General features: G+C 40.5%; 1 protein-coding gene across 2 annotated transcripts in view; it reads right to left on the bottom strand.

Annotated features, from left to right (window-relative positions):
- PPM1H (protein phosphatase, Mg2+/Mn2+ dependent 1H) overlaps positions 1 to 13,913 on the bottom strand; it is a 270,221-nt gene that overhangs the window by 131,148 nt on the left and 125,160 nt on the right. For both annotated transcript variants that reach the window (XR_014017051.1, XM_081249010.1), the window contains exon 4: positions 6,784 to 6,896. Coding sequence is in view for 1 of the 2 variants with exons in the window: in XM_081249010.1 (XP_081105136.1) it covers positions 6,784 to 6,896 (113 nt within the window). In the remaining variant the exon portion in view is untranslated. The remainder of the gene's footprint in view (positions 1 to 6,783; positions 6,897 to 13,913) is intronic.

The following is a 13,913-nucleotide window of genomic DNA, read 5'->3' as shown; positions in this document are numbered from 1 at the left end:
CAGAAAATTAATAAGGAAACACAAACTTTAAATGACAAAATAGACCAGAAAGATTTAATTGATATTTATAGGACTTTCCATCCAAAAACAGCAGATTACATACTTTCTTCTCAAGTGTGCACAGAACATTCTCCAGGATAGATCAAATCTTGGGTCACAAATCAAGCCTCAGTAAATTTAAGAAAACTGAAATCATATCAAGCATCTTTTCTGACCACAACACTATGAGATTAGAAATCAATAACGGGAAAAAATGCAAAAAACACAAACACATGGAGGCTAAACAATACGTTACTAAATAACCAAGAGATCACTGAAGAAATCAAAGAGGAAATCAAAAAATACCTAGAAACAAATGACAACTAAAACACGATGATCCAAAACCTAGGGGATGTAGCAAAGCAGTTCTAAGCGGGAAGTCAATAGCAATACAAGCCTACCTCAAGAAACAAGAAAACTCTCAAATAAACAATCTAACCTTACACCTAAAGGAACCAGAGAAAGAAGAACAAACAGAACTCAAAGTTAGCAGACGGAAAGAAATCATAAAGATCAGAGCAGAAATAAATGAAATAGAAACAAAGAAAACAATAGCAAAGATCAATAAAACTAAAAGCTGGTTCTTTGAGAAGATAAACAAAATTGATAAACCATTAGCTAGACTCATCAACAGAAAGAGGGAGAGGACTCAAATCAATAAAATTCGAAATGAAAATGGAGAAGTTACAACAGACACCACAGAAATACAAAGCATCCTAAGAGACTACTACAAGCAATTCTATGCCAATAAAATGGACAACCTGGTAGAAATGGAGAAATTCTTAGAAAGGTATAACCTTCCAAGAGTGAACCAGGAAGAAATAGAAAATATGAACAGATCAATCACAAGTAATGAAACTGAAACTGTAATTTAAAATCTTCCAAAAAACAAAAGGCCAGGACCAGATGGCTTCACACGTGAATTCTATAAAACATTCAGAGAAGAGCTAACACCCATCCTTCTCAAACTCTTCCAAAAAATTGCCGAGGAAGGAACACTCCCAAACTCATTCTATGAGGCCATCATCACCCTGATAGCAAAACCAGACAAAGATACTACAAAAAAAGAAAATTACAGACCAATATCACTGATGAACAGAGATGCAAAAATCCTCAACAAAATACTAGCAAACAGAATCCAACAACACATTAAAAGGATCATAAACCATGATCAAGTGGGATTTATCCCAGGGATGCAAGGATTCTTCAATATATGCAAATCAATCAATGTGATACACCATATTAACAAAGTGAAGAATAAAAACAATATAATCATCTCAAAAGATGCAGAAAAAGCTTTTGACAAAATTCAACACCAATTTACGATGAAAACTCTCCAGAAAGTGGGCATAGAAGGAACCTACCTCAACATAATAAAAGCTATATATGACAAACCCACAGCAAACATCATTCTCAATGGTGAAAAAGTGAAAGCATTTCCTCTAAGATCAGGAAGAAGACAAGGATGTCCATTCTTACCACTCTTATTCAACATAGTTTTGGAAGTCCTAGCCATGGCAGTCAGAGAAGAAAAAGGAATACAAATTGGAAAAGAAGAAGTAAAACTGTGACTGTTTGCAGATGGCATGATACTATACATAGATAATCCTAAGATGCCACCAGAAAACTACTAGAGCTAATTAATGAATCTGGTAAAGTAGCAGGATATAAAATTAATGCACAGAAATCTCTTGCATTCCTATACAGTGATGATGAAAAATCTGAAAGAGAAATTAAGGAAACAACCCCATTTACCACTGCAACAAGAAGAATAAAATACCTAGAAATAAACCTACCTAGGGAGAAAAAAGACCTGTATGTAGAAAACTGTAAGACACTGATGAAAGAAATTAAAGATGATACAAACAAGTGGAGAGATATATCATGCTCTTGGATTGGAAGAATCAATACTGTGAAAATGCCTACACTACCCAAAGCAATCTAAAGATTCAATGCAATCCCTATCAAATTACTAGTGGCCTTTTTACAGAACTAGAAGAAAAAATCTTAAAATTTGTATGGAGACACAAAAGACCCCGAATAGCCTAAGCAATCTTGAGAAAGAAAAACGGAGCTGGAGGAATCAGACTCCCTGACTTCAGACTATACCACAAAGCTACAGTAATCAAGACAATATGGTACTGGCACAAAAACAGAAATATAGATCAATGGAATAGGATAGAAAGCCCAGAGATAAACCCACGCACCTATGGTCAACTAATCTATGACAAAGGAGGCGAGGATATACAATGGAGAAAAGACAGTCTCTTCAATAAGTGGTGCTGGGAAAACTGGACAGCTACATGTAAAAGAATGAAATTAGAACACTCCCTAATACCATACACAAAAATAAACTCAAAATGGATTAGAAATCTAAATGTAAGACTGGACACTATAAAACTCTTAGAGAAAAACATAGGAAGAACATTCTTTGACATAAATCACAGCAAGATCTTTTTTGATCCACCTCCTAGAGAAATGGAAATAAAAACAAAAATAAACCAATGGGACCTAATGAAACTTCAAAGCTTTTGCAAAGCAAAGGAAACTACAAACAAGACGAAAAGACAACCCTCAGAATGGGAGAAAATATTTGCAAACGAATCAACAGACAAAGGATTAATCTCCAAAATACATAAACAGCTCATGCAGCTCAACATTAAGAAAACAAACAACCCAATCCAAAAATGGGCAAAAGACCTAAATAGACATCTCTCCAAAGAAGACATACAGATGGCCAAGAAGCACGTGAAAAGCTGCTCAACATCACTAATTATTAGAGAAATGCAAACCAAAACTACAGTGAGGTATCACCTCACACCAGTTAGAATGGGCATCATCAGAAAATCTACAAACAACAAATGCTGGAGAGGGTGTGGAGAAAGGGAACCCTCTTGCACTGTTGGTGGGAATGTAAATTGATACAGCCACTATGGAGAACAGTATGGAGGTTCCTTAAAAAACTAAAAATAGAATTACCATATGACCCAGTAATCCCACTACTGGGCATATACCCAGAGAAAACCATAATTCAAAAAGATACATGCACACCAATGTTCACTGCCGCACTATTTACAATAGCCAGGTCATGCAAGCAACCTAAATGCCCATTGACAGATGAATGGATAAAGAAGATGTGGTACATATATGCAAAGGAATATTACGCAGCCATAGAAAGGAATGAAATTGGGTCATTTGTAGAGATGTGGGTGCATCTAGAGACTGTCATACAGAGTGAAATAAGTTAGAAAGATAAAAACAAGTATCGTATATTAACGCATATATGTGGAACCAAGAAAAATGGTACAGATGAACTGGTTTGCAGGGCAGAAATAGAGACACAGATGTAGAGAACAAACGTACGGACACCAAGTGGGGGGAAGTGGTGGGGGATGAATTGGGAGATTGGGATTGACATATATACACTGATATGTATAAAATGGATAACTCATAAGAGCCTGCTGTATAAAAAAATAAATAAAATTTTAAAAATTTAAAAATTTAAAAACAAACAAACAGCTCCTGAGCACCAGTAGTTTCCAAATCAAACCAGTGCAAAGGTACTTTTTTCCTAAGTGTAAATAATTATGGGGTAGTGATCCTATGACAAAGATTTGCTTCACTCTCAAAACTGTCAAGATTTAAAGCAAACAGGTGGGCAGCCAATATCTGACAGTAAAGAAGAAAAATTAACAATCAGGGCTCTGTTGTCAGAATTCTCTGTTGGCCTGACCATTTGTTTAAACTGAGCCCTTGGATTCACGACTACTTGTCCATAAGTCATAATGGACCTACATTTACGTAGGTCTGATAAAAAATCACTTAGTTGCTGTTTCTTGGGAAGAACTGAATATATTTGTAAACACAAACACCTATGTTATTAGTATATAAACTAGGCAATGATCCTATATAAGGTGATATCAAATATGTATTGTTTATACAAGAGCTGAAAATACACTAACTAATAAGTGTCCTACAAGTTATTTTTTGGACAGTGCATACAATACAAACTCATATTGCTCTTACATTTCTACATGACATATGACCCATAAGTGAACAGCAAACCCAACCCGTCAGCCGTAAAACCCCAAATTCATATCTGGATACTGAGGCCAGAATACTACAAATGTAATTAAGCTGATTAGGTTTTAGAGATGCTGTTTTCTCATAAAATAATTTGTGTAGTTGGTGGGGAGAGGGGTGTGCTTTACAGCTTTAATAAGGACAAAAGCACCTGTTAAGCTTTTCAAATTAGGAATAACATGTAAAACATCATACTTATGTGGACACTTAGAAACATAGGAACTTCAGTTACTTGACAATTTCAAAAACTGACTCTAAGAAAGATAAAATAACCAAAAGATCAACCTTTAGAGCACCACTTTACTTTCCAAAAGTGTCACACCTCATAGTGACAATCTTTACAATGCCAGAATGTTTAGAAGTTAATATTTAGTCCAATATCACCATTTTTATAGATGAGGAAATCAAGATCTGGTCTAGACACTGGCACTTAAAAGGGGGTCGGGTGGGACGCAAGGTCCTGGACCAGGCACTGAGCTTCTGGGAAGTAGGGCTGAAGCCCTGGCTGAAGCCCCTCCACCCAGGGGAGGCAGCTCTGTCAGGGAGCTCAGAGCTTTGAAGGAAACTGTGCTCAAAAACGCGGACAGGGCGTTGGGGAGGAGCTGCTTCTCTGAAAGGCATAATCCAACATAAAGATATTCTGGGCATGGAAGTTGGGTTACCTTCCGAGCCTGGGGTCCTCTGGTGAAAGATGCTTCCCTGGGACGAGGGGTGGGAACAAAGCACTCGGCCACCACCTTCATCACTGAAAGGGCCAAGAAAGCAAACTCTTTTCGAAAAACACGGAACCAGACATCAAGACTAAAGGTGAATATGAGTGCCAAAGCTGTTATCATCGATTCGGTTTTACACAGAACAGAAAGGAATCATCCTCTGACTTGCTCATCTGTCTCCAGCAAGCTCAAGATCCAGAAGTGAACAAGGGCTCAGAGGCCAGCTCCTCAGTGTGTATCCTACCAGGCCCTGGGAGATGACGATTCCTATTTTCAAGATGCTCCAACCCTGGGGAGGACAAGAGGGGCAGCAGATGTGCTGGTGATTTTCAGCTCGCCCCCCCCCCACCCTGGAGATGCAATCTTGGCCTGTGTCTGTGTCCTGGCTGACCAACCTCTCTGACCCTCATTCCAGCCAGGCTCATCCAATGGGAGGCCCTGGTACGAGAAAGCAGGATAGGAAGAAGTAGAAGTCGGAGTATTCCCTCCCATTCTCTCCTGTGGCCCCTGCCTAGGGGCCCTCATCTGTGGCCCCCTCTCCTGGGCTTGGCTGTAGCATTTCCTCCCTGGACCCTGCAGGCCTAGGGGGCTTCAATACCCTCCTGGTCTCAATGCTCCTAGCCGGTCCCCTTTCACTCCTTCGTTCAGTTGATCCATGTGAGTTGGAGTCTGTCTCCTGCCAGGACCACTAGGGAATAGAAGCCATGAGATAAACGTGGCATCTTATACTCCCTTCCACTTACTTGGAAAAATTGTATATTGAAACTGAGAGAGCAGACCAGTAATCCACATAAACCTTAAAAATAAATAGACCTTCCAGAAACAGCAATCTTCAAACTCCAAATACTGCTGCGTTGGCAGGTCACAGTCCTTTGGTCTCCAGAATCTTTAGTGGGCAGACAGGGAGAGGATGCTTAACTAGGGTGACTGGAAACTCCCTCAGGCTCTCCTGCTCTCTGGAATTCACTGATTGTCTGAGGGAGTCAGGCAAGGGGAGGGTCCGACCTCACGGGAGGGCTAGACCCAGCAGAGATGTGGAGAAGAGGCATGTGACCCAGAGGAAGAAGCTGGAGGAATGACAGCATCTCTAGACCACAGCCCGTGCAGGGAAATCACTCATCCTCTGAGGACATCATGACTAGAGTCCAGTATTTTGCTTTCAGAATAAAGAGTCGGCCTTTGGCAAAAAGTCCTGCTAGAAAGCCAACATATTTTGTTACTCAAGGGGCAGAGAAATGTATAATACATATTACAACACTTTTCACAAAGTTTGTAATTTAATATAGACTAAGTAACACATGTGGCCATACCTAAAGTGGGCACATATCAGTCATTTAAAAGAAGATTAAAACACAAGTCTATCTGATTTCTGGTAATACTGGATAGAGTAAGGGTTAACCACCATCTCTTGCCCCAAATTCCTCTCAGTTGAACCCAGAAGAGAGGAAAATGCAGCCTGTAGGGGCACATGCATAAAATGAGACACTCCTGGGCTTCTGGGAGGGGACACAGGGCAAAGTTACCACGTAGAAAAGGAACTAGCTGGGGAGTCCTCCCCGGGCCCCTCCAAACACCATTTCATTCAAATCCCTTTTCTCTCTCCTCGTCTCTCTCATATATTATGTCCCTGCTAATAAGCTTTCATCGAAAATCAGGTTCTGAAGTCAAAAAACATCTGGATACTACTGGTTTAGGTTAAACACAAGTATATATATATACGTGAACTGCTACTACAGACAAGTAAGGAGAAGACCACCCGTATCTTTTAATACCAGCCTGATGAGTCTTCTTAAATGCACTCTTATCCAGATGTAGAAGGCTTATCTTTCTCAATATCTAATCCCAAGCAGCATTATTTTATTTCTAAGCATTTAATTTTTTAAAAAAGATTAAAAAATTAAAGGAAGGCATTAAACTTTAGAAAGAACCAGAGGGCTAATCTGCTTACCTGCTGTCCCCAGCATTTGCCACGTACAGCTTCCCCAAAAGGCAAACCACAATGAGGGCTGTGCAACCACCAGATATATTGTATGAACTCCTCTCTCGTTCGATTTGTAGGTCCTAGAGAAGAAGACAAAGTTAGTGCTGGACTGTACAGGAATAGAGACTGTCTTAGCCTTGCTCCCTCGACACAGCCCTAAGATCTGAATACGATTCGAAGCAGGGACAAGAAAATCTTTAGTACTGGCTTTCTATCACCTGACAAGCATTTCTGGAGAGGACACTGGCATAAAACTGTCGCCTACCAGACCATCTGCGGACCAGAGACAGGAAACAAGGGAAGGCAAACAGATATAATCAGACAAAAATGAGAAGAATTAAACCAACTGTATTTAATAAATATCATGGCTTACGGAAAATTCAGTCTTTGTATGGACAGCCTGAGCTGCTGTGGAAAACAGATAAGAGAGGCTGATAATGTCGAGTGCTGGGACCTGATCAACGTTTTTAACCCCAAAGTCTCCAATAAATAAATTCCTTTACAGCTAGACGAGACAGGTGACTTGAAGGACTGTGTCCTCAATTCAACTTGGGCAGGAGTCCACCCCCATCTTACTGATCAAAGATAGAAGCTTCTGAACTCCGAACTGACTTCCTCTTCCCAAGGCCACTAATTCACAAGAGGGACACACACGCATAGTATCAGCCAACCGTCAGTGAGCACTTCCTCTATATCAGGCAGTGCGAGAAGCACTTTACACATAGAATCGCATCTCATTCTCACAACTGTAACTTTAACCTCACTGTTCAGATGCAGACAAGTGGGGAACTTGCCCATATTTAACCCACTGGAGTTTGGATTCCAATCAGATTCTCCTCCTCTAAAGCCTAGTATTTATTACCTGCCACCTAATGAGGTCTCCCCAAGGAAATTAAAAATAGAGCCACATTCCTATGGACAGAGATGCATCATCCTCCAGACAGATGTCTTTGTGAAACGCTGTGTCAGTGACAGAAGCCAGGGTTCCTTGACCTCAGAAAAATGAGAGTTGTTAGGAAAATAAACCGAATGCTGGCCAAAATAATGCCAAATGTTCTCATCGCCATCTATTGTTGCGGCCAAGGAAGAAAGGACGAGGGTGGGGTACAGAAGAGGAGGAAATGGTGCTCTGGCTGATGCTGAGGCTGCTGTCGGCTGACCAAGGGCCAGGGCCCGTTTGTGAAGCTTAGAAACCCACAGAATTAGAACTCAGCTGCTTCAGCCAGCCTCCTGATGGAAAGCGGAGATAATTCAGTAATCCAGCATTTATCGGCAGCTGCTGTGCTCCAGAGGCCAGAGGCGATAACACAAAGTCAGATAAATCACCAAGGAAAAACTGGAAACAGGAGAAGAGCCTGAGCTTTGAAAACAGATTAAGAACACAGTATTGGTCAAAATGTAAGGAGAGAAAAAGTACAAAGACAAGACCTGGGAGAAACTAACATACTGGGAATGAACTGAGCAAAGGGTAAGGGCCAGGGGGGTGGGGGGTGGAGAAGGCTGAGGAACCATCAGGAGGGGTGAGAATGAGCGTACTATACGGGATGTGATGGTGTAGAAGCAGGTGAAGAAAAATTCCAAAAAGGGGTTGAGTGAATGACAACATCAAGTGCTGCAGACGGGTCAAGCACGAGGACCACCTCCAAAGACCACACTGAATTTTTAAAATGTATTTACAATCTCTGTATAAATTAGCTTAAAGGGGCTGTCATGAGGATTAAATTAGACGGCGTAGATGAGGGGCTTTGGAGACCAGCTAGATTCTCCCCACAGCCTGGATCCCATGACTGAGAGCAGAGACCTTTCTTGCTCACTGCTAGATCCTCAACACCCATATTGGGCCAAGTAAAAGGTAATTTAATAAATGTCTATTCAATGGGCAAATAAAGAAATACATTATAAAACGCCTGGGTTTCCAATTATCTCCCCACCATTTTACCTCTGCCTTAACATGAGACATGTGTTCCACCATTCATAAATGAAAAGCTTACAACGTGCATAAACACTCACTGAGATAATAATTAAGCAGGAACCCAGGCTTCCAATAACACGCAGTCAATTGACAGAAATGAATGAGTGGTTCTTAGAACGCAAGCAGGGATGGCAGGAGGCTGGAGGGTGACGAGGAGGAGGGACACACGTCAGCAGGGAAAGACCGTCACAAGAAAGTGAAAGACGGGAAAGAAAACATCAAGACGTCAGAAGTTCCGTCTGTTGAACCTCCAAACAGTGCATCAAAGCAGACCCAACAACCCTATTCACAAAGGAGTTTGTGGGCAGGTTTATGCAATTTTTTTGCATTTAAATAAATAAAATAAAGTTGATATTATGATAGATACATATTTCATCAACTTAATATAGAAACTGGTATATAAAGCCCACACTCACACTAACATTTTTAATACACTGGAAAGAACTGCTCTAGCTATAGAAATTATCCTTTCACATCCAGAATCACTATTTGTTTGAATACCTAAAGTCTGAATGAAAGGCAGTTTTGAGTAAAAATCCTTTAAGCACCCAACTGCTTACGGACTGGAGTGTGAATGATGCTTGACAGACTTAAACCATTGGTGAGATCCAAAAAGTAGAGTCCACGTGAAAGAGCCGCCCACGTCAAAGAATTCCTCTGGGACTCAGACAAACGAGTTTATTCTGCATCGTAGGTGCATTACTTATCATGGTTTACATCACCAGAAAATCTGATTGTAAAATTATTTCATCCTTTAAAAAAATATCAAGATAGAGAGTTTGACACTAAGATTTTCTGCTACAGCAGAGTTCACATTTGCCTTTCATTTAGGGGGAAACATTCCAGTTAGTCTGCCCATTGAATGCCTTGTTATGACATTAATAGCGTAAGTCAATATTTTTTCTAATTGTTCATCGTCTCTTTCATCTTTTCCTACCTTCCCTCTGCAGTTCCCCCAGCATAAGGAATGCAAATTTGGCAACATTTCCACATAAACAGTGGACCAAAGTCTAGCTATTTTTTATACAAGACACTTTGCTAACATGCTCATGCTTTCATCACCTCCCGCCTCTGCGTGCTAATAGACATATGCGTGTGCACTCAGACGCACACTTTAATTACATGTGTGCTCTCTGGGATCACAGTGAAAGGATTTGAAAGATGTGTTTCCACAGACTTCATCCGCCCTGTAGGATTCACTGACATGAAAATATGCTCTTTTATTTCTTCTTTTAAAACTGGGTGTAACTAGAACATATTCTAAAAATAATTGCTTCCCCCTCCCCTCCCTAGAAGCCAAAATAACACATTTTTTTCCTACACCACCTACTCCTCTTTAAAAGATGTTTCACAAAATCTTAGTACTAAAAGGAACATTAAAGGACCATCTGGGTGGTCCTTTTACTACCAGATCAAGCGTGATAAATGAAGTCAATAAAGATATATTTACTGTTGAATTAACTACCTAATTTCTTCAAACTCTTAACTTTTCCAGTTAGCTTAAGCTTCTCACATTCTACATTTAAAAAAAATTAAAAAATGTATCCCTCAAGAAGTTAGGGTACTTTTTTCAAAAGATTAAGGAAATCAAGGAAAAACTGCCCACTGCTTGTGCTAAACAAAGACCGATTTGGAATATCTCCCCCATTTTAGCTGTCATGAACCTCAAGACATAAGTCTAGAATAAATTACCAGCAAAACACATGCACATACTATCATTCCTTTTCAAGTATGATCTAAAAGGATCAACTTAAGTGACTCAGAAGATTCCATTAACAAGATAATTGATTTATCTGTTCAATCAAGAGTCCCTCTCAAGGCTGCTTTCTACCTAGCAGAACTGATTTACCCTGTGTTGTATCTGTCTAAATATTACATTTAAGCAAGGTTTATCTCTAAATCAAAGAACGGATCCAATTTTTAAGACTTGGGATTGTATTTTGCTCCTTTTTGTTGCAAGGAAGAATGAGAGCAGTGAAGGGAAAAAAGAATGTGTATGAAAGGAGACTAATTCAGCAGGAAAGAATTGCAAGGAAGAAAATATATTTTTCGGGATCATTGTAATTTGGTTTGAAAGTCCCACAGGTGACGCAGCTCCAGGATCATTCTTTGTTTCCTACCAATTTCAGGTGGCAAAAGGAAAGCAATATCAAACACCAGAAGCGAGCGAGTGTTGGGTAGTTTCAATAGGACCTGGCACCTCCCCCTAGCTGGTTTAAAACATGGTTCTGAGCACATTGCTAATAGCGTCAGTCACAAATAATAAGATTCTGCATGGTTTTAGTATCTGGGCCTGATTTCGGTTTATTCTGAGAAGCCAATCTGTCAGCCAGGCAATGGGGAAGGGAAAAACCAGCACTGCCTAGTATTGCCACCTGCTGGCTGTTGGTGGAATCACATGCTCATTCCTTGGAAGAACTTCCTGTTCTAAAAACAAAGACCTAGAGTCTGTCATACAGAGTGAAGTAAGTCAGAAAGAGAAAGACAAATACCGTATGCTAACACATATATATGGAATTAAAAAAAAAAATGTCATGAAGAACCTAGGGGTAAAACGGGAATAAAGACACAGACCTACTTGAGAATGGACTTGAGGATATGGGGAGGGGGAAGGGTAAGCTGTGACAAAGCGAAAGAGAGGCATGGACATATATACACTACCAAACGTAAGGTAGATAGATAGTGGGAAGCAGCCACAGAGCACAGAGAGATCAGCTCGGTGCTTTGTGACCGCCTGGAGAGGTGGGATGGGGAGGGTGGGAGGGAGGGAGATGCATGAGGGAAGGGATGTGGGAACAGATGTATAAGTATGACTGATTCACTTTGTTATAAAGCAGAAACTAATAAAAAAAAAAAGAAAATTTAAAAAAAAACAAAGACAAAACAAAAGCAAAAACAAAAAACCTCTAGCTTAAATACAGACAGACCAACAGGTCCACTTACCATTAATATTCTAATTTTCAAAACCATTAAAATGTATAAACTATATATTAGCTTTGCATTCGTCCTCCTTTTTCACCATCGTGTCACCATATGGTTTTTACCAACAAAGCCAAGCTGAGTGGTATTTCCAACCATTTACTCAGTGACAGTAAGATATATGCTAGTTTTACAAGTTAAAATGTTGCCATTTTTCTCCCTTCATAACAATCAAACCTCCAAAACATTCTTCACTGCTGCGAGGAATCTATACCCACGCTGAAAAGGAAATAGCACAGAATTTTGAGATCCTCCTGCCTGTGTCTATAACTCAATTCCTGTAGGTAAAAAGGTCATCACTGCTGACTTGCTTCTGATTCCTAGGAGGGCAAAGGTCTCCTGCAACTATACCAACAATGGAAGTGACTTCTTACATGACTCCCCTGTTTTTGGAGGGTATGGAAGTAGGAAGGAGACTGACATCAGGACTTAGAAGACATTTATCTTCTTCGTATCTGTCATCCTGAGCCAAGCAACCACCTAAACATAATAGGTGACAAAACTTAGCTGCAGACGTAGGCATTGTTACAAAGTGTACTTGGGAAGCAGAAATGAAGTCAGTCAGAAAGTTCCTGAGATCCTGGTCCTTTTGGAAGCGAGGGTTCATTTTCCATGGTGGACACAGGGGGAGCTGGCCACGCAGCCTTCACTTTGAAGGGAGATCCAAGATGAGATACAACAGGGGACCACAGGGCAGACCCACTTCTGCCAGCATGGATCAGAGGCCCGTGGTCAGAGGTCACCTCCTCACAAGCCACGTACTGTGCCAGGCAACCCCAGGATCAAAGAGAAGAGGAAAAACAGTGCCTTCAAAGAGGCTTACAGTATTTGATGAAACTTACCATCTCCTCTTGTCCACAGCATTTCCCCCCCACTTCTGTTAGTCTTTATTTTTCGACGAGTACCTACTTTTTCCTAGAAATAGGTACTATTTATTCTGGTCTGGTGTTTCTGAATCTTTTTATCTAATTTTCTCTTTCAGATAGATATGAACATTTCACTTAATGTCACGCAGAACATTAAAACAAATGAGATACTATCTATCTCTGTGTTTACATAATGTGACGACAAATACCCCCAGATACAAAATCCAAACTTTTCCTTCTAGACCCCCATGGTGTCTAGAAGAATGCTGGTTATAAAATATAAGTAATTGAGAAGGGCACTGGTGGGAGGTGGGGAGAGAGGAATGACCTCTGATTCTACTTTGCTGAACTCTCATAAATAAGGCAAAACCCCAAAGGAAAGGCAAGCTTTGCCTTTAAAGATATTATAAGTTACATTCTGAATCTCAGGAGGGGTGGCTGCAAAGATGTCATCAGTGTGGGAAATTTGAGGCTTAGGTGCTGGGCATGAGGAATTTTTAGGGATTGAAAGTGCAGGAGAAAGCAAGAGAGCCACAAAGCTGAAATGACTGAATCTTATTCAATATTGAGTTTTCCTATTACAGGGGATCAGAATGGCATAAAACCTGCAACACCTAAAGAACACCTAGAAAGTTAGAAAGTAGCTGGCTGTTGTGAGGAAAAAAATTAAGAATGGCCGGGAGATTCCAAACCTGCTCCCCTCGGAAAGGTCTAAGGAGGAACCACCAAGGTCAGGCCAACAGAATAAGGAAATCAGCTGTGTGTTGAGCATTTCAAACCAAAGTTTACCTTTAAACCCTGACTCTCAAAACCCAATAGCGAGAAAGGGAGAAAAGAAAAAGTATTTTTTATGAGTTGACAATGGCCTTCCACAGTATGCTGTACAATTTCTCTGTTGTAAGTTCTGAAGCTCAACCCAAGCTATTTAATGGCTAAGTCAGGCACTTTTCTGTGACGCTGGAGTAGATTTTTCCTGAAGTCCCTGATGAAGCAAAGAAAAAACTAGAGCATCTCTCTATAATTAGGGTAAACATGACATCATCCAGACAGGGACACTTTTGAGAGTAAAAGGGGACAGTATTAATAACTATTCTGGGCCAACAGGCATCAGCTGGCTCAGTCCCCAGCCGTGCAGGAGGTAGGGCCACACTGCCAAGAACCAGGAGAACCAAGGAATGATGAGTATTCTCACTTAATAAGGCCAAGCACATGGTGCAAAGCCCAGGTAGCAGGCACGCTGGGGGCTAGAGAGACAATCTGGGAAAAATGTTAAGTGTGAA

The sequence above is a fragment of the Mesoplodon bidens genome (assembly GCF_964165515.1).
Source record: "Mesoplodon bidens genome assembly, chromosome: 11".
Lineage (NCBI taxonomy): Eukaryota > Metazoa > Chordata > Mammalia > Artiodactyla > Ziphiidae > Mesoplodon > Mesoplodon bidens.
This window is presented reverse-complemented; position numbering and strand designations above follow the sequence as displayed.